Here is a 23,500-nt window from a genome sequence, read left to right on the forward strand (position 1 = left end):
TGTGAGGGGGATGACGGTGAGGTCGCTGAATGGGGGTGGTGATGAGAAGAGAGAGAGAGTGAGAGAGAGAGAGAGAGAGAGAGAGAGAGAGAGAGCGAGAGAGAGAGAGAGAGAGAATGTGTTGTCAAGAGCAGCGTCAAGGAATAGGGAGGTGATGTAAAAGTTAAGTGCATTCACAATACATGCCAGTCTCTGGCTGGTCTGATAACATCTGCATTAGGAGATGATTTCAGACAGCATGTTAGAGGTTACACTGTCTTTGTGCCCTTATCGCTTGTTCAGTCAGGTGGTTAGTCTGCCTCTAAATGAACATATTTAAACAGGAGAGCAGCTTATCAGTCCCTTAATAGATTTATGCAAATATTTAGTGTGCATGTTTATATCAAATGTTAAATAAAAAAGTGAAAAGGGACTTTGGATTGCAAATAAAATCATTTCAGCACTTTCTGCCATATTTTCATTATTTAAAGAGCTGCAGTAGCTCTTGGTTCATTGGTTGAATTACTTTACGATATCCTTTGTTATGCTGTACTACTCAGAGATAAGGTTTTAAACTTTATTTTCATATTTATTTTGTGGAGTTTCATTAAATTTTAGAATTCTAATAGGCTTCAGATTCCAAAAACTGATTTTAATGTGACATTTTCTTATAATTAAAGGAAATGATCAGATTAAAGGACACATCAAACCACAGAATATATACCAAAAAATGCCTAATTTGGTTGCTAATTGTTATTATATACCTATCTGAAACGATTCAACCTCCAAGTTTGAAAAATGAAGGTGAGGCTGGCTCCAGCAGTTAGCAAATCGCAGTGAAATTTCATGTTAAAATGGTCAATTTTATCGATATTTCTCTCTGTAGCTATTTTTTCCCTAACAAGCAACTACACTGTCAGCGATTTGTTTTTAACCTGGCCGGTTTAAACTTTATGGAACTTAAGATTGTTATTGCTATTATTCTTGTTGCTAGTTTAAATGGCAGGTAGCTGCAGCCAGTTTCTGTCTGCTGGTAACTTAAATGGACGTCTAAATCAAGCTTGTGTTTTTAGTGCCTTGCAAAACTATTAATGTAATTATCTGATGCTATTGCATGTCTGCATGAACATGAAAATGGGAAGCAGGCAAACTGCTGGCCTGATTCTCCTTGAAAAATTGCTCACCGGCACACAAATGAACAAATAAACACACCCTTTCTTGTTTTCTTTTCTTTTAAACTGCAAATTGATGCATTACTAATGAAGAAATATTTTATAGGCAGTAACTTGTCCATCCTTTTGCCCCATTTGGTACTCTTCCTGCTTAGCTTCTGGCATCATATTTTCCCAGAAAGAAGAGGTGGATTGATACCAACTGAAACATTAATCAGTAAAAAGAAAGAAAGAAAAACGTTCCCATCAGTTCCCAGCTTTAAATAGCTGACATCAGTCATCTATTTGTACTTGTATTTTGACTGTTGGTCTCAGCACTTTCTTAGTTTGTTAGTTTCACAGTTGGTTTAACAGGTTCATCACTTTGCAATGGGTACATGCAGTAAACTCAAAGCCCAGACAGAGACATATTTATTCTGTAGGCTGTACGAGACAACCATATTGGAGGCTTCTTGTCCTCCACCCACAGGTCAAGTGCAGGTCTCAGTAGACTCAGTGGCTCTCCAACCCCACCCAGATTTCTTATCTCCACACAATGGCACCCTGGTCTCTCTGAGCTCTTTAATCAATATCATCAGAAAATAGAGAGAGCTGTGTGTTAACTCCCCTTTTTCCATTTTCTGATGGGGCCTTTTCTCACTCACTCACTATAGGTACTTCAGTGTAGGGCTATTGAGGTCGCTCTGAATGGGACCCACTCCACCCAGAGGGAATATTGTGTGACCACAGGCTAGAATCCGAGAGACCCGCTCTCTCCCTTCCTCCCTGTCTCCTTCTGCCTCTTTTTGCCTCCAACATCACTTCAAAGTGGAATAAAAAATGTGGCACATGAACACTATTAATAAATGTATCACTTCAGTGCCCACAACTGGTCTTCCTTTTTTTTTTTTTTTTAAGTAAGGACCCTTTGAGTGACTGGACTCTCTTTCAAAGGCACCAGTCTTTCTCTCTGTATCGTTCTCTATAAGCTGGCCCACTTTGCAGTTTTGAAAGTCGGCAATCTGGCAGAGCACGATATGGCGGCTTCTTTTGAAGGTTGGATGGTGATTAACCTTAGAGAGATTAATGAATGCATACCCTCCAACATTGTGTATGAGCTGTGTTCTAACAACTTTTATGCTGTTTTGGTGAAGAATTTGATTTGAGAATCATGCTGTAGTCTGTTTTCCTCAGACTATGGACATCTGTAGGACATCTGTCAGACCTGGAATGGATGAACAGGCTTGGGTGACACAAGCTCTCCCACACACACACACACACACACACACACACACACACACACACACACACACACACACACACACACACACACACACACACACACACACACACACACACACACACACACATCCTCTCTCTGTTTCACTGCCATCATGACCGGCCTGAATTTTTCTTTTGATCCCTCCCACCCCCTTGTGTTGCCTTTTAATAATTTATCATGAAATCGTCACAGGACAAACTCCACTCGCAGAAAAAGAAACAGAAAGTGAGAATAAAAATTTCATTTGGCATAATTGCATGAAAAGAAACTGCAAAACTGGCCTTTTCATCTATTATTGATGTGTGCTTACAAGTCATGCATAATGCAGGGGGGACGTCTTTATGGCAGCCATGTATTAAATATCATGTTCTGGGGGTCGGGGGGTCTTGAGCTGCATGCTTTCAGTGCCAAAGTTAGTTGGTTTTGTAGCATTTGAATCCCATCCTGTTTGTTACAAGCTAAACTAAAAGGAAGAATTAGGGATTCAGAGTGTGAAAAGCGATAGAGAGAGATTGACAGGAGAGATGAGATGAAATGGGGGGACATGAGGGAGGGACAGAGGGTGTGCAAGCCGACAACGGGTTAACAGGAATCTTTATTTTTAACAACATGTCATCACCAGCCGCCCATCTGCTCCTATGCTGTCAGAGTCCCATGGGAGTGTGTGTAAATGTGTGTGCGAAAGACAAAAAGCAAAAGAGATGCAAGCAAGCCATCACAGATCAAATCACTGATCAGCATCCAAAGGAGGAGGAGGAGGAGAAGGATGAGGGTGAGAGGACATGGTTAGAGAGGTGGGTGGCTCACGGATATCTCTAATATCCAAATGAAGTGAGACAGGAGGGGCAAGGACAGTAGGAGTGGAGGTGGATGGTGTGTGTGTACCGCTGCGGTGGCTGGTGTGAGAAGAAGGTAAAGTAGGATTATGTGGGTCAATCTGCAACTGCCCTTTCTGTGTTTGGATGGGGGATGGAGGTGGAGATGGTGGTCCAGAGGTAATGAGAGGGAATCTATTAGCAGAGGAGGGGGTATGAAGACAAAGAAAGAACATTGGCGAGGAGGTGGAGGAGGTGTGCAGGCTATGCTGGACCTTCAGGGGTGGCCCCAGCAGCTCATATTATGTGTTTCGTTTGGATAAAGAGACTCGTCCCTGGGGAAGAAGGGCGAGAATGAAGAGATGTTTACTGGTGGAAGCTGGGAACTATACTCATTTTTTTTGTTTCCACAAAGTGAACAGCCTGGACCAACAACTCACCGTTCCGCAGGTCACTCACAATTAGCAGATAGTTTCTCTTCTATTCAGCGCAGTTAATCTCTTTGCTTTTGTTCTTTCTTCATGCTTCTTCTCCTCCCAGTTCAGACTTGTTTTTCCGTCTATATGCCAAGGAAAACTGCATCCCTCCAGTGGTCCACTTCATTTAATCAAAAGTTTTGAGTGAAAAATCAGATGGAATGAAAACATCTTGTTTTGATATTTATGATGATACACTGTTACTTTTTGGAAAACATCTACTGCAAGCAGTCTTTAGTCCTCGTTTGCCCCATGTCTGCACTGAATCTGCATCTCATATTGGGTAGCGAAATCTCTCCGCCTTTCTTCATCTCCTTTTCAGTGTCTGTCTTTCTCCTCTTCATCCTTCAGGCATGGTAAATTTAAAGGCTAATTAGTCTAGAGAATCCAGTCATGTCAAAGAGCCCACCCTAGGCCACACATACACACGCACGCACGCACACACGCCCTCCTATTGATCTAGAAGCACCAACACATACATGTGCAACTTCTCACAGATTTGCACATAAAATAGTGACAAACAAACAAGATGCAACAAGAGTTTTAGAAGCAGCATGTATTATAAATGGTACACAGGCACAAAAAGTAAGCAAGCTTGCATTATGCAAGTTTTTTTGACCTTAGCAGAGGTCAAGTATTTCAAACATTCCGCATCATGCTCCAAGATGCTATTTACAGGGCTGGCTCCGAAGAAAATGTTTTGCATTTCCCCGTCTCCTCAGTTCCTCCTGCCTTCTCAGCCATCCCTCCCCCTCCCCTCACTCCCCGTTCTCAGTCTTTCCCTCATTTCTGATCCATTTTTTATGCATTACTCCATTACTCTCAACTCCCATTTACAGTGCATTACCTCCTCCCGTCTTTCGCAAACACACTTTGCGCTGCTCTCTCCTTTCTTCAGTCACTTTGCCTTCGCTCTCCTCCATTGAATTATGACACTTTTCGCTACTTCTACCTTTCACTCTTTTATTAACTCTTTGTCTCTTTTCTGGTCACGTCTTCCCCCACTAAGTGTTTCTTCTCCCCATGTTTTTTTCGCCATCTACTTTGACATTCTCTGCATATCACACTGTCTGTCTGTGACATCTTCCTTTTAATTGGTTATCCAAAGCATCCTGTGTAATTTGTCTCCGATACGTGTGTGTGTTTTTTAACAGTTTTACAGATGTCAGCAAATGTAATTAACAACAATATGATTAGCATTCAGCCTGTCTAGACCTTTAATTGTCCCCTTTGCGCACACATAAAAACCCACGGGCACCCAGCAGACCATCAGATTTCACGACACCATAAATCACATGTCAGAAGAGGTAAAATCAATGACTAAGTCAGCGTGTGTAGCGATGTCATCTTTTAATATCAGCTTTAAAATCAAGTAACTGTCATGATATGACCTGCAAGTTCCTAACAGCACAAAGAAGTAGACGTGTCAGAGGTAGTTCCTTTTGATTGTAGGACACAACTTCAGAGAACCCATTCTCATTGCTGTGGGTAAAACAAAAATTAAGAATTTAGGTTTTGAAATAGCAGTGATGCAGACAAATAAACCCCCTGCAGACAACTGGCTGTTTTGACAGGAAAAAAGGATAACATATTTAAAAGAAAATAGCTCTGAAATAATCTGTGGTTTATAGAAAATGTGAGAACTGCAGCTGGTAAAGAATGAACCTAAAACTGCCATGCTAGCATTTAAATGCTTTAAACTATATCCACAGATTTATTGTGATCTGACTCTTCTAAAAAAATCTGCACACTGTATACTATTTTTCCTAATCAAAATTCTTCAAATTCAGACATTTAAATTCAAGAAAAAAAAGTCTCATCTTAACATTTCAGATACAAAGAAGACACAATTAAACCTCAAACATTTAATCAGTCTTATTACTACTCTTGTCCCTCCTCCAGCTGTGGTGGGAGTGATATTTCTCTCCTGTGCATGTATTTTGACCATGTTTCAGGCAGTCCACCAGCTTTATGGAAAGGCTTCATGAAAAGCACAATAGTCATAATTTAGATGTAATTTTAGATAAAAACTGGAAGCAGGCTGTCTAGAATAATTATGGAGCATCTTTGCTCTTCATCAACAGCATAAAATAGAGTTTGCAGATTTTAACTTGGACTTTTGATTACAGATATAGAAATTTAATCTGTAGTCTAATTAAACCGCTGTGTGTGACTATGAAGAATTACAGCAAAATGTAGGTAAGAACTTGTTACTGACACATTAATTGATAGAACCAGGCCTCAGAACGATCCACCAAACATGCTGTCCACTCATTGAGGGTCACCTTCCTGTTCCTGTTACGATCACATGACCTGCAAACATAGCGCAGAAGAAAACAGATGATTTACAGAAACACATCCTATATTCAGTCACATCCACAAGGATACAGAGATGTAGTTTATAGTTTAAATATCTATAGGTGTACAAAGGAACTGCACTGGGGCTCTTCAGCAGCCATTGTCTTTCAGTTCACAGTGCAGCGTTATCTCTGAAGGGTACTCCTTCAATTTGTGTTAATCCATGGGCAGCGGGAGGCACAGTTGGTAATAAACATTATCATTGCTGGGAATGGCTTGACATTGACACAGCCAGCCCTGCTCCCACAAAACTTGTCATTGCAGACTGGCAGAGAAAAGGGGGGTTGGGTGGGAGTACGGATGGGAGAAGAAAAAGGAGATGGAAGGAAGTAAGAATGAGGGAAGAGTGAAAATGAATAACTGGCTGACAGAAAGGGAGGCTGAGGATAAACGCATTTGTATCAGAGATGAGAGAAAAACAGGAAGCACAGATAAGAAGAGGAAATACTTCGGCATGGAGGAGGAGTATGATAATGGAGAGATGGTGTGGTCATGAGATCGAAAGGGAGGAGGATACAGGATTGGCATGGAAATGAATGGATAGATGGCACGCAGAGAGAACAGCATGGTGGGAGGTGCAGCTTGGTCAGAGCGGGGGCGAATTGCATCTCGGTGTAACATTTTTAACCCTCTGTATTTCTGTAATTAGCCAAACAATAGCATATTGCAAAAGACAGATGATTTCAATTAGGACAACAAACCTCTTGTGTCACATGAGGTGATGAAATATGGACATAGGAAATAGCAATGGTCTTGAGTAAGATTTCATCAACTCATTAAAATGGCCATATTTAAAATTGTGATACTTATCAAATTGGCCAGATGTTTCACTATCATCTGCTCGCTTCTAGTACATGCATGTAACACACAACTTGTGAGATTGCTATAGTGGGATGTTAACCCCCCCCCCCCCCCCCCCCCCCCCAAATAAACTGCCCAATATTTAATTTATTTAAATATCAGACAAGAAAGTTAATCATTATGTGATGCAGCAAGGCCGTTGAAGGCAGGACTGACTGAAAAAATGGTGTAGCACAGTGCTCCAAAGGCATCCTCTTATAATGCAGCTTCTTCAGGTCCCTGCGGCTCAACTTGCCATCTTTATTCCTGTCCAACAGGGTAAATCTTTTCTAAAGAGGGAGAGAGAGAAAGCACACTACTCAACTCAATACTTGTGTTTTCTGTTTCTTTATGTCATATCACATAAATACAATAAATGTGTGATGTTAACTAGGAGATTCAGCCGACCACAATGGTGGTTTTGGTCAAGGACTGTATAAAAAGATGGACAGAGTCATTGTGACATCACACACTAGTTAGTGAAGGTAGTTCGAAAGTTAGAAAGAAGGTACTTTTACATTGCCTTTTACTTTTCAAACCCTAACGTCCCACGCATCTATGATTCATGCTCCGAAAACATAAAAGAAACAAAAAGAAACAAATTAATCAATCAATAAACCCATGAAACTCTGTAATTTAACAGAATTTTCCTGTTATTTTAAATACATGAAATGACATGAAAATTCTAGTGAAATAAAATAAAATAAAATGAAAGGTGATTTAACATGCTGAACAAAAATAACATGAAAAATGTGTAAAAATCGTAAAAATTTTAATTAAAAAAAAATGTGTAAGGGCATAAAAAGACTGCAAAAATACAGCCCAAAATTTAAAATAATTTCACAGTGTTTATTTAATAGATTAAACTTTTAAACTTTTAAAACCTAGTTTAATAGTGTAACATATCTAAATATGAGATAACAGAAGTGATACTAAATGGCAGTAACAAAACTATAGTTTCTTTAATTTTACATAGATTTGTTTATTAAATAACATGTTTGTTGTGGATTTACTGCAGTTTTCACCACAGAAATTCTCATTAAAGTCTCATAAAAATACGGAAATTTTTCTAATTTTAATTACAGAAATTATATATATATATGTATGTATATATATATATATATATATATATATATATATATATATATATATATATATATATATATATATATATATATATATATATACATACATACATACATATATATGTATATATATATATATATATATATATATATATATATATATATATATATATATATATATATATATATATATATATACATACATATATATATATATATATATATATATATATATATATATATATATATATATATATATATATATATATATGTATATATATATATATATATCTATATATATATATATATATATATATATATATATATATATATGTATATATACACATATATACAATATAAAAGGAATTGGCAAGAATACCAGAGGCGCAAAACACCAGCTGGTAGACAGAACAATCAGCCGAGACTGCAAGACCAGACTGACCAACCTGTGCACTGCCTGGATTGATTACAAGAAGGCCTATGACTCAATGCCCCACAGCTGGATACTGGAATGCCTAGAATTGTACAAGATCAATGGGACCCTAAGAGCCTTCATCAGGAACTCAATGGGGATGTGGCGTACAACACTAGAGGCCAACTCCAAGCCCATAGCACAAGTCACCATCAAGTGCGGGATCTACCAAGGAGATGCTCTGTCCCCACTGCTGTTCTGCATAGGCCTGAACCCCCTCAGTGAGATCATTAACAAGACTGGCTATGGATACCGACTACGGAACGGAGCAGTTGTCAGCCACCTCCTGTACATGGATGACATCAAGCTGTATGCCAAGAGTGAATGAGACATCGATTCACTGATCCACACTACCAGGCTATACAGCAATGACATTGGAATGTCGTTCGGACTGGAGAAGTGTAGCCGGATGGTAACAAAGAGAGGGAAGGTAGTCAGAACTGAGGGAATTGAACTACCAGAAGGCAACATTGCAGACATAGAGGACAGTTACAAGTACCTGGGGATCCCGCAGGCAAATGGGAACCATGAAGAGGCCGCTAGAAAGGCTGCAACCACCAAGTACCTGCAGAGGGTCAGGCAAGTCCTGAGGAGTCAGCTGAATGGTAAGAACAAGATCCGGGCCATCAACACGTACGCCCTGCCCGTGATCAGGTACCCTGCTGGGGTAATAGGCTGGCCAAAGGAGGAGATAGAAGCCACTGACATAAAGACAAGAAAGCTCCTTACCATGCATGGAGGGTTTCACCCCAAGTCCAGCACCCTGAGGCTGTACGCTAAGCGGAAGGAGGGGGGCCGGGGACTGGTGAGTGTCAGCACCACAGTCCAGGATGAGACAACGAACATCCAAGAATACATTGGGAAGATGGCCCCAACTGACCGAGTGCTCAGTGAATACCTCAGGCAGCAGAAACCCAAGAAAGAGGAGGGAGACGAGGAACCATCATGGAAGGACAGGCCCCTGCACGGTATGTACCACCGGCAGATAGAGGAGGTGGCTGATATCCAGAAATCCTACCAGTGGCTGGACAAAGCTGGACTGAAAGACAGCACAGAGGCACTAATCATGGCAGCACAAGAACAAGCTCTGAGCACAAGATCCATAGAGGCTGGGGTCTATCACACCAGGCAAGACCCCAGATGCAGGCTGTGTAAAGATGCCCCAGAGACAATCCAGCACATAACAGCAGGGTGCAAGATGCTAGCAGGCAAGGCATACATGGAACGCCATAACCAAGTGGCCGGCATAGTGTACAGGAACATCTGTGCCGAGTACAACCTGGAAGTCCCGAGGTCAAAATGGGAGATGCCCCCAAGGGTGGTGGAGAATGACCGAGCTAAGATCCTGTGGGACTTCCAGATACAGACGGACAAAATGGTGGTGGCTAACCAACCAGACATAGTGGTGGTAGACAAACAGAAGAAGACGGCCGTAGTGATCAATGTAGCGGTTCCGAATGACAGCAATATCAGGAAGAAGGAACACGAGAAGCTGGAGAAATACCAAGGGCTCAGAGAAGAGCTCGAGAGGATGTGGAGGGTGAAGGTAACGGTGGTCCCCGTGGTAATCGGAGCACTAGGTGCGGTGACTCCCAAGCTAGGCGAGTGGCTCCAGCAGATCCCGGGAACAACATTGGAGATCTCTGTCCAGAAGAGCGCAGTCCTGGGAACAGCTAAGATACTGCGCAGGACCCTCAAGCTCCCAGGCCTCTGGTAGAGGACCCGAGCTTGAAGGATAAACCGCCCGCAGGGGCGTGCTGGGTGTTTATATATATATATATATATACATTTCCTGTTGTCTTTCTCCCATCAGACTGTTAGCATGCTACCAAGCTAAACAGGAAATGGAAACACGGTAAATGCTTCACCTGTTCACTCGCACTGTTGCTATTACAGTATTACAGTAGGCTGCAGTTCTATTTCTCTCATGCTAGAATCAGCATCCATAATGCTGGAATTTTATGATGTAACACTATCCCAAAACACTCTACATCTGTTTTTGTATCATAGAAATAATGCAGTGAGCTTTCACTTAATTCATTTGAGGCCAGGAGGTCAAGAGAATGCACAGAGGATATTAAGTTATCCCCCTATTCACCATGTTATTGAATAATTTAGTGAATATTGACCAAATACTGTTTATACGTGGTGTCTTAAGAGCCCCTGTCCCAGTCTGTGGACAACCACACCACAAGCAACATAAGAACTTACCACTTACGGTAGGTTGTTAACATCGATCAGTCACTAGACCCATGGAGGGCAGTTTGTATCTAGCACAAAGATGGTGTCTATCATGAAAAACAGCTTTATGTTCAGTGTTTGGTTACAGTGAAAGGGAAAATGATGCCTTTGAGTATTTGCCTTCTGGCTATAGTTTCTTTTCACTTTATGGAAATGATTTTATTTCCATCATCACTGGCTGAGGTCATCATAGATCATGAATTACGTTTACTACTTCACAGTTATCTTCTTATCCCTGTTAACCTGCTGAACAGGCTCACTTTAAGTGCGAAGTATGAGTTACTTGTGCCAGCTGTGTCCTCTGGGTGTGGCTCAGGCAGCTCTGGGGCGGGGCAGCAGGTGCGTAGGATTCCCCCATACGACTCAAGAGCAGAAACCAGTCCAGGAGACGATATGGAAACTGGCCTAACTCCTCCTCGGTGCATTTACCCTTGGGGACTGATCATAAGGCACATCAGAGCCAATTTGGAAGACTGTGATACACAGTGGAAACAGTCTGTAATGTCTAATGCTATTTACCCAGACAGGGTCCTGTGTGCGCGAGTCCGGTGCGGCGCCTCTTTCTGCAGGCATCTTTATGAAGCCAACACTCATTCTCATAGGTCTTTCCCACAACACTGCACACTGGTGCCCTCTGCCTGATTCCATGAGCGAGTGCCCACAGACAAAATTCACATGTGAGAATGTAGTGTACAATGTGCCAGATTACTGCTTTACCTTAACATGTCTTTCCAAAAGTTACATATATGTGTGAATCCCATATAAGTATAAACTTCCTGTAAGGACAAAATATTTTAAAGCCTGAAAATGATTAAAGAACCAAATGTTGTTTACCGAGGACAGGACTGAGGACAAACACACTTGGGGATGAGAATTCCGTTTTCTTGAACTACCTGGCACCAAGACCCCACTGGAGTAAGGCATTTCAGCAGCTCACAAAGCTTTTCTGAAGCAGAAATAGAAAAACAACCTTGTGTCAGCTTAGTTTTTACTTTTACATCGACACTCACCAGCCATTTTATTAGTTTCAACTTGATATTACTAGGTTAGGACCCTATTTTGTCTTCAGAATTTCTGGCTATAGTTTCTTTATGTTAATATATGCTTAAGAGCGTTCATCGTGTTTATGTGTATCATGCATCCATGACAGTTCCTGCCAGTTCTGGATGGTGACTCAAATACTGACCAGGTATGTGAAAATTTTAATGTATTTTGATCACTTTCTAGTTCTGCACATTTAGAAAAAGAGGAATGTGCATGGGACTTGCATGCAGTCATGTGGCATTCCTCTTACCTGGTTTAACTCTGCCAATGTATGGTCTCAGGCTCTCTTCAGCTTGTCTCTGTTTGCGCTGGGCTCTGCCTCCCTGAAACACACACACAGTTTTCTAATAGACAAAAAAAAAGCGGGCATTTATGTTTTATCTGCGGCCAAAATCATTAGTGGCAGCACCGAACTCTGGCATAAATTTCCCTTTCATTGAAACCCCCGGGCTCATTTTAAACTAATATTCTGTACCATTAGAAAAGTCAGCTTCTTGGCATCATTGTACTGTAAAGAGCACACATCATAAACCCAAAATAAAAATGGGCATCCGTTCAACATCAATCTGCTCTCACAGTGCACCTCAATTCCATACTGATATTTCCAAACTTTGTAGTCTCAGCCAGGTCCACATCTGCCCCTAAATTCTTCCCAGATCAAATGTGAAACAGGTGACCAAAATACTGGAGCCACATTCCATAACTCGGAAATTTTCTTTTTAACACCTGTGACAAAACAGACTTGATGAGTGGAACAGAAAAAAAAGTCAGGAGAACATAATTTCAAATATTTTTACTTTTCACTCATTAGTAATATTTACATTGACCCTTGACCCTTTTTTACGATTTTTTTTTGTGGAAAGCCGAAATTAGGCAGATTAAGTTAAACATACCTTTACTGTTTGAACACCCAGGAGCAGAAACAAGCTACAAATGATGTTCAACTTCATGGTTGAGCCACCCAGTGGGGCTGTAAGAGGAAAATGACGAATCGACATATTTTATGTTTCCAGTATCTTCCTTTACATTTCCTCATATTGAGTTAAAATCGAATAAAGATAAATGTTGCAGAAAATGATCAGTTTACCCAGAACCCAGAACAGCTAATCAGTGCATTTGAATCTAATTGTTCTTTCTGCTGTGCTGTAATTTACTGACTTTTACCCTGTTTCCAGTCATTCTCATAATGTAGCGGGAAACAATGCAGCTCATTGAGTTTTAAGCACCAAAGAAAATGATTTTCCATCAGAGAGGAAGCAGAGGGTTGAATTACACTGAGAGAACATTCAGCTTTCAGTTGAGGAAGTTATTGCAGAATAGCAAGTCATTTTCTATCCCCTGACTGCTTGAGGAAAAACATCTTACCAGGGCCTCTGTCACTCCTTCCTTCTGTTGTTATTCCCTTGTTAGCGTTCTCCTTCGTTTCCTTGTTCTGTCTCCTCCGCTGAGGGTGAATATTTTTGCAGCTGGCTTTAACAGACTTTATGTTTTCTTTTATTTGATTGAATATCTTTTCTTTGCATTCGCCCCTTTTTCAGCTCCCCTTCTCCTTACCTCTCTGAGTCTCTTTCGCATCAGCCCGCTTTTGATTGCAGTGAAGTGAACAGGTATCTGAAGTCAGTATTAGTTTAAGACCATGTGCACTTGAATGTTTTCGTAAAGAAGATCTGAGAGAGAGAGAATTTAGGAAGGTGGAGTAGTTTTCATGGAAGCTGGCACTGGACCACATGATGATTTACAAGCCAGGGAGACCATATGGTCACACTATTGTCTCAAGCTGAAATTTCCCTTTGTGTTTCAGACACACACGCTCACACACACCCAAAGAGAAAAGAGAGAGAGAGTATATGCAGAAGAAGAATACCTTTAAAAATATGACCGGTCAAACGCAATAACATAGCAAAGGCTGCTCTCTAGTGGTTAGAAAGGAAAACAACAATTTCATTATGTGACTACCACTAAAAATATACAAGGCTAATGTATGATGATTTATAAGCATTTTTGACACAAGTGTCCATAGTCTGGTAAATTTGACGAGGGCACAGGGGTTTATTCCTTTCTGCAGCCACCTTTCTTGGAAAGCCACTCCTTACCAATACTTCACCAAAATGATTTTAAACAGGTTGTTCATTCGGGTTGAGAGCTAACTGTTGCAGTCCAACAAAATATATATGCCGCGACTTCTGCTTTTACTAAGCTTGTAAACTAGCCGCTTTGTCGACAATGTCAGAAACTTTACTTACTGTTTACTGTTGAGCTGTCAGTGAGTGCTGGTTGTTTACTGGACTGCCTTTTATTTAAAAAAGGTATGCAGATGACAGCATTATCTGCTGGATAATAAACAGTGAGTTAGTTCATAGAGGGAGGAACTCAACAATCGGCAGTATGGTGCACAGAGAAGAACTGAGTGGTCAAGATCAAGAGAACTAGGTGCTGATATCTGGTTTAAGAAAAGCTGATAGAAGACACACAGGTCTGTTTACACCAGTAAAGAAAAAGCTTGAAGTCAATGACTGGAAAGCGAATTAAACCCACCCAGCAGACAACTGGCACCAATTACCAAGCCTGAAGTTAAGTCTCTGTTCACAGCCCATAAAATGTAAGTTAAGTTAATGAGATTTTTTTTTTTGTTCTTGTTTTTTAAATTAACTGGCCACTTTAGCAGGTTAACTGCTTGTTAACAAAATATCTTATAACCCAATCATATGACATCCTGTTGAAATTCAAAATGAGCATCAGAATGAGGAGGCAAGTTAATTTAAGTGACTTTGAATGTGAAACTGCTGATCTGGTCGGGCCACTCTGAAGGGTCTCAGTTTCTGCTGCAACATTTTGATAGTAGTGTCCAGGATGTTGTTCAGGCTGCTGTTGGTGGTGTAATGATGTATGGCATTTTTTTCTTGGCACGCTTTAAGCCCCTTATACACCACCACTACCTCAGTATTGTTGCTGACCACAGCACTGTGTTATGACCACAGTGCACTCATCTTTTGATGGCTGCTTCCAGCAGCTTACTGCGCCATGTCACAGAGCTCAAATCATCTCAAAGTGATTTCTTGAACACGAACATGTATTCACTGCACTCAAACGGCCTCCACAGTCTCCAGATCTCAATCCAAAAGAGCACATTTGAGATGCGATGAAACAGCAGATTCAGTTCATGTGCAGCCGACAAATCTGCAGGAAGTTTGTGATGCCGTCAGTACTAGCAAGGTAGACAAAGAGAGCCATTTTAACTTGCAGCAGCATTTTTTATTCAGATGAGGCTCTTTACATAAGTAAGACAGTGTTTTAATTGAACCAATAATTAATAAAGGTGTACACTGTTCTACTCTTGCACCCCAGAAAGATAGAACAAGTTAAAGATTTAAAACATATATCTGATGACTGATGTGTATATTATTATTGTGTTATTGCTGTTATTGTGTATATATTTATTTATATTTCTTCATACATTCTTATATAGTTCTATATTGTGTATTTTGTTGTACAGTTATTTTATTTTCAACTTTAATTTATATATTTTATCTTATTCTCCCAGTTAAATTTACCCTTCATTCTAATTTGTGTTGTACAGTTATTTCATTTTTAACCTTAATTTATATTTTATTCCTTCCTAGTTAAATTTACCCTTTTTAATTTTTCATATTTATTCCCTAGCTTATTCATAGCCTTTTCCTTTTTTGTTTTCTTTAGGTCACGAGCAGTTGTCCAAGCATTTCACTACATATCGTACTGTGTATGACTGTGTACGTGACAAATAAAATTTGAATTTGAATTTGAATTTTATATCTACTTTTTAAAATAATCTTTGTAAATATCTCCAAAAATCACAGATCTTTTTTTTTTTTTTAAGCAAACAAATAAAACAACTACAAGCCATCTTTGCTAGTTGCTGTGCAACCGTTGATTTAAGGAGCAGATTCTTGAAATCTTTTAACATTCTTTTTTTTTTAAACTTCCCTTATCTTTGGGGTTGGAATGAAAAAGAGGCATAACTCATAAGATGTAAAACAAGCAATTTAATAACACATACTTTATTGTTCCTTGTGGGGAAATTACTCTTTGCATTTAACCCATTCACTCAGTGAAGCAGTGGGCAGCCACCAATCCAGCGCCTGGGGAGCAGGGACTGTAGGGACTGTACCTTGCTCAGGGGTACCTTAGAGTAGTCAGTGGATTCAAACCCCCAACCTTCCAATCATGGGGTGACCACTCTACCTACTGAGCTATCGCTGCCTACTAATGCTGGATTTCATTCACTTTCATGCTCATGTTACATAAAATCCTTCCTTTGTTTCTATTCACTTCATCTGGATTTGTAAACCTGATGTATCCTTTAATCTGTTTTAGAGCCATTGTTTTTCATTGTTTTTGCCACTTGACAGAATATTACTTTAAGAATTATTCATATACATATTTTTAATGGCTGACATGAATAAAGCAAAAACTATAAAACAAAATAATAATCTTTTTGTTTTGAATGCTTTTAATGGATAAGTGATATGAAAAATATAGAACTGCGGTGAAATGGGGGTGTTTCAATTCAATTCAATTCAGTTTTGTTTATACAGGGCCAAATCACAACATCAGTTGCCTCAAGGTGCTTTATATTGTAAGGTAGACCCTACGATAATACATACAGAGAAAAACCCAACGATCATATGGCCTCCTATGAGCAAGCACTTTGGCGACAGTGGGAAGGAAAAAATCCCTCTTACAGTTTTTCTCAGTCGCTTTGGTGCATTTCTCACAACAGAATTAAACATTGCACAACAGTTAGTTCAACCACCACAACATGTAGTCGTTTTGGCACAACCCTGTGGCGGTTTCACGTTCACTGCGTCCAAAGGCAAATGCCTTTGGACATGAAGCAGTTGAGTGAGTACAAATATCTAAAGAATGGTCACGTTTGACTTCCTATTCATCACTATCTCCTTTCTTTTATCATGAATGTCACAATTATTCATACTTGTACCGGCTGAATAGTCATTGTCCTCACAACTAATAGTCTTCATTTCATTGCTTGTGTCAGTGCACTCAAAATTGTTGAACATCTTGTCAAACACTTTGTACACCCATTTTGAAAACCCTATTTTTAAGGAGTTTCCATGAAACCCCTGCACACGTTTGTATATCTTGACGAAGCGGGATTCAATCTTGCAAAAGGCGTGAACGAAATCACATTGGAGAAATAGCCACCATTGATGTCCCAGGCCAACGAGGAGGAAATATTTCAATGTGTGCAGCAATCTCAGAAAATGGCGTTCACACCCATATTCCTCGTATTGGTGCATACAATACACAACACCGGTTGGCTTTTCTGGACGCTCTTTATAGGGACCTAATCCCACAAAATGAAAGGGATGATCCTGGTGACAATCGGACAATGTATGTAGTGGTTTGGGATAATGTTAGCTTCCATCACTCTGCTGTAGTCGGGCAGTGGTTTGCAGCACACGACAGGATACTTATGGAGTTTCTTCCTCCTTACACTCCATTCCTAAATCCAATTGAGGAGTTTTTCTCTTTCTGGAGGTGGAAGGTATATGACAGGCATCCACATACCCAAATGACCCTGCTAGCAGCTATGGATGCAGCTTGTGATGACATCACAGCAGAGTCCTGCAGAGAGTGGAGTTGACACTCCAGAAGATACTTTCCCCGATGCATCGATAGAGCTGACATTCGCTGTGATGTTGATGCAAATATGTGGGCAGACAGACGGGAGCGTCTAGATATCAATGATTGATATGCAGCAGTGTCTGTTTTTCAGTTTTGTTTTTTTGTTTCATAACCACTGGAGTGAGGTTTACTGTCTAAGTGAGTTTATGTTTGCTGTAAAATGTTTGATTTACTGTATTTCCCCAGTTTGCACAATGCTGTGAACAGTTTCAATTAAATATTATCAAGAGTGCATATGGAGTGTCTTGATTTTCCTTTACAATTTATGGTTTTCAACATGCCATGCATGCTGTCCAGACTTGACATGTCATTGGGAAGCACCTACAAAGAAATCCGTCACAATGAGAACATGTTCAAACCATTTGATTTTGTGACCAAAGGTGCTGGTGTAATGACTTGTAATTGTGACAGCCCTGACACTTTGATTGATATAAGTACTTGCTTTTGATGAATGTATTATCTGTTTTGCTCAAGGGATTTGTTGTTGATGCATTGACAACTTATTTTGGACACCTGACTTTTCTTTTTGATGGAGTGACTCACTTTTGCAAGTTATCCACCATGTTTTGCAGTTTGCACTAATTGTTTTGAGAAGTGCCTTAGTAGTGGTGGAGAGTTCAATTCTGTTGTGAGAAATGCACCAAAGCGACTGAGAAAAACTGTAACAGGAAGAAATCTCTGGCAGAACCAGGCTCAGGGAGGGAGACAGAAAGACAGAATAAAAGACATGCGGTGGAAAATAGCCAGAGATGAATAACAAGTATGATTTTTCTGCCTTTGATGTCTGACGTATTAATGCAAACTGTATCTTGGTGCTTATTATGCTATTTTTCTTCACACAGTTTGTGAATTTTAGATCGCCAGCAGCTAAACTTTTCCAAGTAGAATTACTGGTCAGCTGAAATGACAATGGGACATACAGACAGTTGCTTGGAAAAATCAGGAAATGCCATGTTCTTAAAGAAAAAAATCTGGCCCTGTTTTATCTGACATTGCAGGGAAATTGTTGTTCCTGTTATTCAAAGGAGTTTAAGAAAAATACATGACTTTCGCCACGCTGGCTTGCTGTGTCGAAACTTTCAGCTACAGTTTCTTCTTTTGCAGGTTTTATGAAATTGATCCACCCACATTTGTGTCCAGGTCAATAATTTAGAACAGCGAAAAGGGGGTAAAGTTTGATTAACTGCTAAATCATACTACTATACTACATATTATGTGAGATCTGGTTAAAGTTAAGAAGCACTTCACAGTGAATCTGAACAGAAGGCTATTTTAGCTCAGGTACCAAGGCAATGATGCGCAAAACAACCCATAACAGACAAATAGTAGAAGTGATAAGCTATTAAGAAATGGTGCTTTCTGTGATTGCTGCCAGTGTTAAACTGCCAGTTGTTCAAGAAAATAGCACGACTATAAAAACTCGTGTTCTACTCTTGCTGAAAACATCAGCTACTTCTAGCCTGCTTGAATGCTGGCAGTCTGTTTCCTTCCCTTGTTGCTGATAAGGGAACCGATTATTTCACATTACAGTGAGGATATGGGAGAAGCTGTTGCCCAGTTGAACAGTAAGCTAGACATGAGGCAGAATTGAAAGGGACTGCATACAACAAAACATGTTTCTTATGCTTTATAAATGTGACGAGGGAACTGTATTTGGAGAAATCCAAGCGATGGACTTATCATCAGAGAGATGCTGTACAAGTTATCTTAGAGAGCTTTATTTTTTAATGCTGGCTGATCAGGGCCTTCGTTTCCTTTCTGAGGCACATGCAAAAAGGTACAAGCTGTGTGGCTTGTCAGTACTTGGTCTTCATCCCTTTTTTCTTACCTAAAAGGATGTCCTAAACTTTGGAGGAGGAGGTACAGATGGCTATTTCCAGAGTGCTGCCTGGTATTCTTTCTATCTTGGGTTGTGGAATGCACAGACGATCTTAAGTATGTGGAAGAAGCTCCTGGTGTGGACCCTTCAGATATACTCCTGTCCAATCAGATTTGTTAGCTCCTAGGCTGCTTTAAGACAGCTTACTGTGGTATTCTGTGGATTTTATGAAGGTAGAAATGTCCTAAAATATTACATTTTTATTACTGTAATGTCTGTAGTATCTTTGTTGGTGCGTTTTATTTCGGGGTTTTTTTTTATTAATTACAGAACAAATGCATCTGGTGATGTTCGTGCAAAATTGCCATCTTCCTCCTCCTCCACTGTCACCTCGGACAACATGAGCTCACCAACCTTTTGTTCAGCCACTGCCATTATGTGGGCTGACTCATTTCGGGTTCCCTGGGGCCAAATACCAAGTGAATTATGCCGTGCAGTAGCAAATGGGAGTAGACTTCTCAACCCCGATCACTGCAAAATGATTTGCGTCCTTGTCGATGAAATGAGGTAGCAAAGCAAAGCACAGTGTTGTGCTGTTGCTCACAAAATAGTCAAACAGTATTCAAAGAGCTTTTCTGAGTATGCCAGTTTATGCTTGATTGAGGAAATTTCCCGCCACTCCCTCCAAAAAGAAATAAAAACTCATGTTGAGCATCTTAATAGAGACAACACTGCATATGTGCAGAGAGCAACAGCATGTGGACGTACATAATGACAGTCTGATTTCCCACTTGGTGAGAGCGATGCTGTACTAGAGAAAGAAAGACAAGCTTTAGAGAATTGAGACAAGGTATGCAAAACAAGTGGCACTGCTATGAGTTAGGTTTGTACCTTGGTGAAAATCCAACCAGAGAGCAAAAGCAAATGACTACACTGCACTACAAAATGTTATTCAAGTAACTTCGGGGTTAACCTTGAGTTTTCTGTACTGCAAAAGTGGATGTGATCACTATAGTAACTCATATTACGAGGTTCCAAATTGTAGATCAACAGGTATGAAGTCACTGCTTACTGAACAATCAATTCTCTGGAAAACAGTGTCAGCCAGTCCCAGTGTTGCTCACAGATTGAGCAGGAGTCCACATGCCACAAGGCTAAACAGTTTAGCCTGGGTTTGACTGAGTCCTGAGGCCCTTTTCTGTGTTCCCTCCCCACTCTTTCCCTACCTCCCTGTCTTCTCTACACTATGCTATCTGAAAAAGGCAGAAAATAGCAAAAAAAAAGAAAAAGAAAATACTCGTAAAATTCGAAGTAATGAATCAACTTCTTTACTCAATCAAAAGCAAAAAAAGTAGAGGCTCTGAAATGTACTTGGAGTAAGAAAGTAAAAACTAGCTCATTGAAGGACAATTCTACCATCCATTTTTATGAAAAGGAAACTGAGTCTTCTGCCATTTTAATATAATAATAAAATAATATTAGTAGATAAGAATACAAATGTCATCCAAATCTAATTTCTAATTCTAATGAATGTGCTCTGCTTGAATCTGTTACACAAGCAGTGAAAGAGAATTTTAAATAATTAAATAAATATATAAATGTTTTCAATTTTATCTGATCTTTGGTTGATTTCATAACAAAGGATTCAAATTAAGTTCTTCTGGATTTTGGCCAGCATAGGTTCAACTGAGGGGTACTTGGTGGAATTAGAATGGATGTATTTTATTCGGGCCGTCCTATCTGTGGTGTTTTATGTCTCGGTACACACTCACATATTAGATTTGCAGGGACAAGGATGGATCACGCCCAGGTCTCTTGTCTTTCCTTGATTTCTATATTTATTTCATTGACTTCATCTGTGACTAGCATGTATCCACTCTGTGTGGCATTTCTAGCTATTTAATAGGTGTTAGCTCACTAGACTGAGACCAAGCTAGAAGTTTCCTTAGCAGTTAACTAATGAAAAACCTAAATTAATTTAACAATAAAGAGTTAAAGTCCACTGAGTGCAACAGTTCATGTTTAGCTTAGAGTTTTATGAGGAAAAACCTCAAAGTGATTCCCAGCCAAAACAAGTCCAGCCACTGATATCTCCGTCTTGGCTTGCAGCTCCTGTAAGCGGGAAACCTTGCCTTCATTTTTGTGAGAAGGTGGAGCCAGATCATCCATCTCTTCGACAGTCATTGGTTTAAGACTGTCTTGCTGTCAGTCTGAGTAAGTGCAGTTGACAGCATAAGGCAGAGGCAGTACACCTAAAGTTATTACTTATATTTGAATTGGTGCTTGTATTTATTGCTTGTAAAGCAGCAACTTGTTATTAAGTTAGATTTCAGCTGCCAGGCGGTTCCCTCAGCTATAATGGCAAAGGAAGATACTGATAATTGGCCTGAAAATCCAGATGATGTCATGTTCTTTAAAAGATCTAACCCTCTTTTGTCTGAAGCTGCAGGAAAAATGACTGCTTCTGTCATTCAAACTGAAGAATGTCAGGAAATGTGGAGCCAGGTCGTCTACTTTTATACAGTGATTAGTTTAAAACTCTCCAGCTGTCAGCTGGAGTTAGTGTAGTTGACAGCATAAGGCAGAGGCAGTACACCTAAAGATATTTTGTATTTGTATTTCTTGTTTCTAGCAGTGACTGGTTCTAGCTGATTTTAGCTAGTAGGTTGTGTTAGGAGGTTTTTGCATTTTCTTGTTGATTCGATCAAAGGCCAGTTAGAATTTAAAAAAATATGTTGGTGTTTTATTGAAAAGATAAGCCATATATAGAGAGAACTGACTTGATTTGTTTTACCTGTTTAACTTCCACTTTTTAAGAATAATACCCTTTGTTCTTTTTTTTGTATCTTTATTGTGCCCTCTGTTCCTTCTCAGGTCATTTTGTGTGAATTTCAGATCCTCAGCAACTTTAAATAGATAGACACAAAAGCCATAATCTTGAAGAGAGCAACAAGAATGTGATGTTTGTTTGTTTGTTTGTTTTTTTTTTTGGGGGGGGGGGGGTGTCCTTGACATAGGTGTGTCACAGCAGCATGTTGTACTGATGCACACAACTGGGAGCCCCTAACTCATTACACTTGGGAAGTATAAACCAAGACAGTGTACGCACTCATGAGTTAACAGGACCAAAACCTTTGTATAGAATATTTACCTATTTTTCAGTCTGTCTGTTTATCATGTTTGTACATTTTCCTGATACATAAAATCAAAAATCATTAAGGAACATATGTTTGACATATACTGAAGGGATGCCAGTGAAGTAAACTTAATTAGACCAAATTCTATTAAATTTAACATTTTAATATTTTATATTATCCTTATATAATAAAGTTATATACAATTATAACTTGTACAGGAGCACCTTTGCACTTTATTAATAACACTTTAACTAACACTTTATTTAGCATCAAGAAGTGTGGTGGTTTTCTGTGAGGAGGAAAGAATTATTACTGGGAGCAAATAAGGTCTAGTATTAAGGAAAAGTTAGGCAAATGTGTGTGCAAAGTCTAGAGGTAAAGGTTGGTGCAAAAAGTTGCTGTCGAGATGTGATTACTCACCTGTTTTTTCTGTGTCCTCTCCAGGGTGCTTGGGAAAATGTTTCTCTGGGGGTCCAGACAACATTTAAAGGTTCTGGGAGAGGCCATGGGTTAAGGGAGTGTGGGGAATCTCTGTGCACTAGGTTTTTGGTGTTTTTGGCAAAGTGTAAAATATTTAATCATATGAAAATGGTACAATGTATGTATATATTTATTTATTAGAATTGTGTATTGTAGAATGTTTGTGGAAGGTTGGAATTTGGAAAAACTCACCTGACAGTAAAATAATGGTTTAGTCCTTAACAGCGGAGAAGGCTGATAATTGTCGTTAAATATGAGAGTGAATGTTTGTGCTGTGAGAAGGCTTGACATGCCAGTGACTGTCATGGCCTTAGAGCTATATGTGGGCAAATAAATGCCTCTTGCTTCTGCCATACTGTGTCTTGGTCTTCCTCACTGTAAATCCAGCTGCAAACAGCTGCCCTATTACATTACCTAATGCCAGCATTTTGAGCCTGCATATTTTGAGTGTAGCCTAATTTTAAAAGAATCAGTTCAGTTCAGAATTCTACAATATATAGTTTTAATTTCAAAAAACATGTTTAAAAGGTATTGGCATTGTGTTTTCAGCAGAAACAGGTGCTGGATGCTCAGCACTAAAGGTGAGGCCATGCATTTTTGCAGGCTTGTATGTATTTAACTTCAAATACCAGGAGG

General features: G+C 39.7%; 1 protein-coding gene across 1 annotated transcript; it reads right to left on the minus strand.

Annotated features, from left to right (window-relative positions):
* Positions 1 to 5,079: 5,079 nt before the first annotated feature.
* Positions 5,080 to 13,413, minus strand: sparcl2 (SPARC-like 2). Its single transcript, XM_080869719.1, has 10 exons — positions 13,298 to 13,413; positions 13,109 to 13,187; positions 12,637 to 12,713; positions 11,994 to 12,066; positions 11,534 to 11,645; positions 11,219 to 11,337; positions 10,983 to 11,137; positions 7,079 to 7,191; positions 5,922 to 6,016; positions 5,080 to 5,185 (listed from the first exon to the last, which is right to left on the minus strand). The coding sequence occupies exons 1-10, from the start codon at positions 13,316 to 13,318 to the stop codon at positions 5,130 to 5,132; spliced, it is 900 nt and encodes a 299-aa protein (XP_080725845.1). The 5' UTR covers positions 13,319 to 13,413; the 3' UTR covers positions 5,080 to 5,129.
* Positions 13,414 to 23,500: the final 10,087 nt, after the last annotated feature.

Source organism: Rhamphochromis sp. 'chilingali' (assembly GCF_963969265.1).
Source record: "Rhamphochromis sp. 'chilingali' genome assembly, chromosome: 20".
Taxonomy (NCBI): Eukaryota; Metazoa; Chordata; class Actinopteri; order Cichliformes; family Cichlidae; genus Rhamphochromis; species Rhamphochromis sp. 'chilingali'.

Bases quoted from the DNA above. Each gene is read 5' to 3' on its own strand.
- sparcl2 (XM_080869719.1), bottom strand. From the start codon at position 13,318: ATGCGAAAGAGACTCAGAGAG. The intron at 13,188-13,297 runs GTAAGGAGAAGG...ATTCACCCTCAG, and splicing joins TGCGAAAGAGACTCAGAGAG to CGGAGGAGACAGAACAAGGA. The intron at 7,192-10,982 runs GTAACTCATACT...CTCCCTCTTTAG, and splicing joins AGAGGACACAGCTGGCACAA to AAAAGATTTACCCTGTTGGA.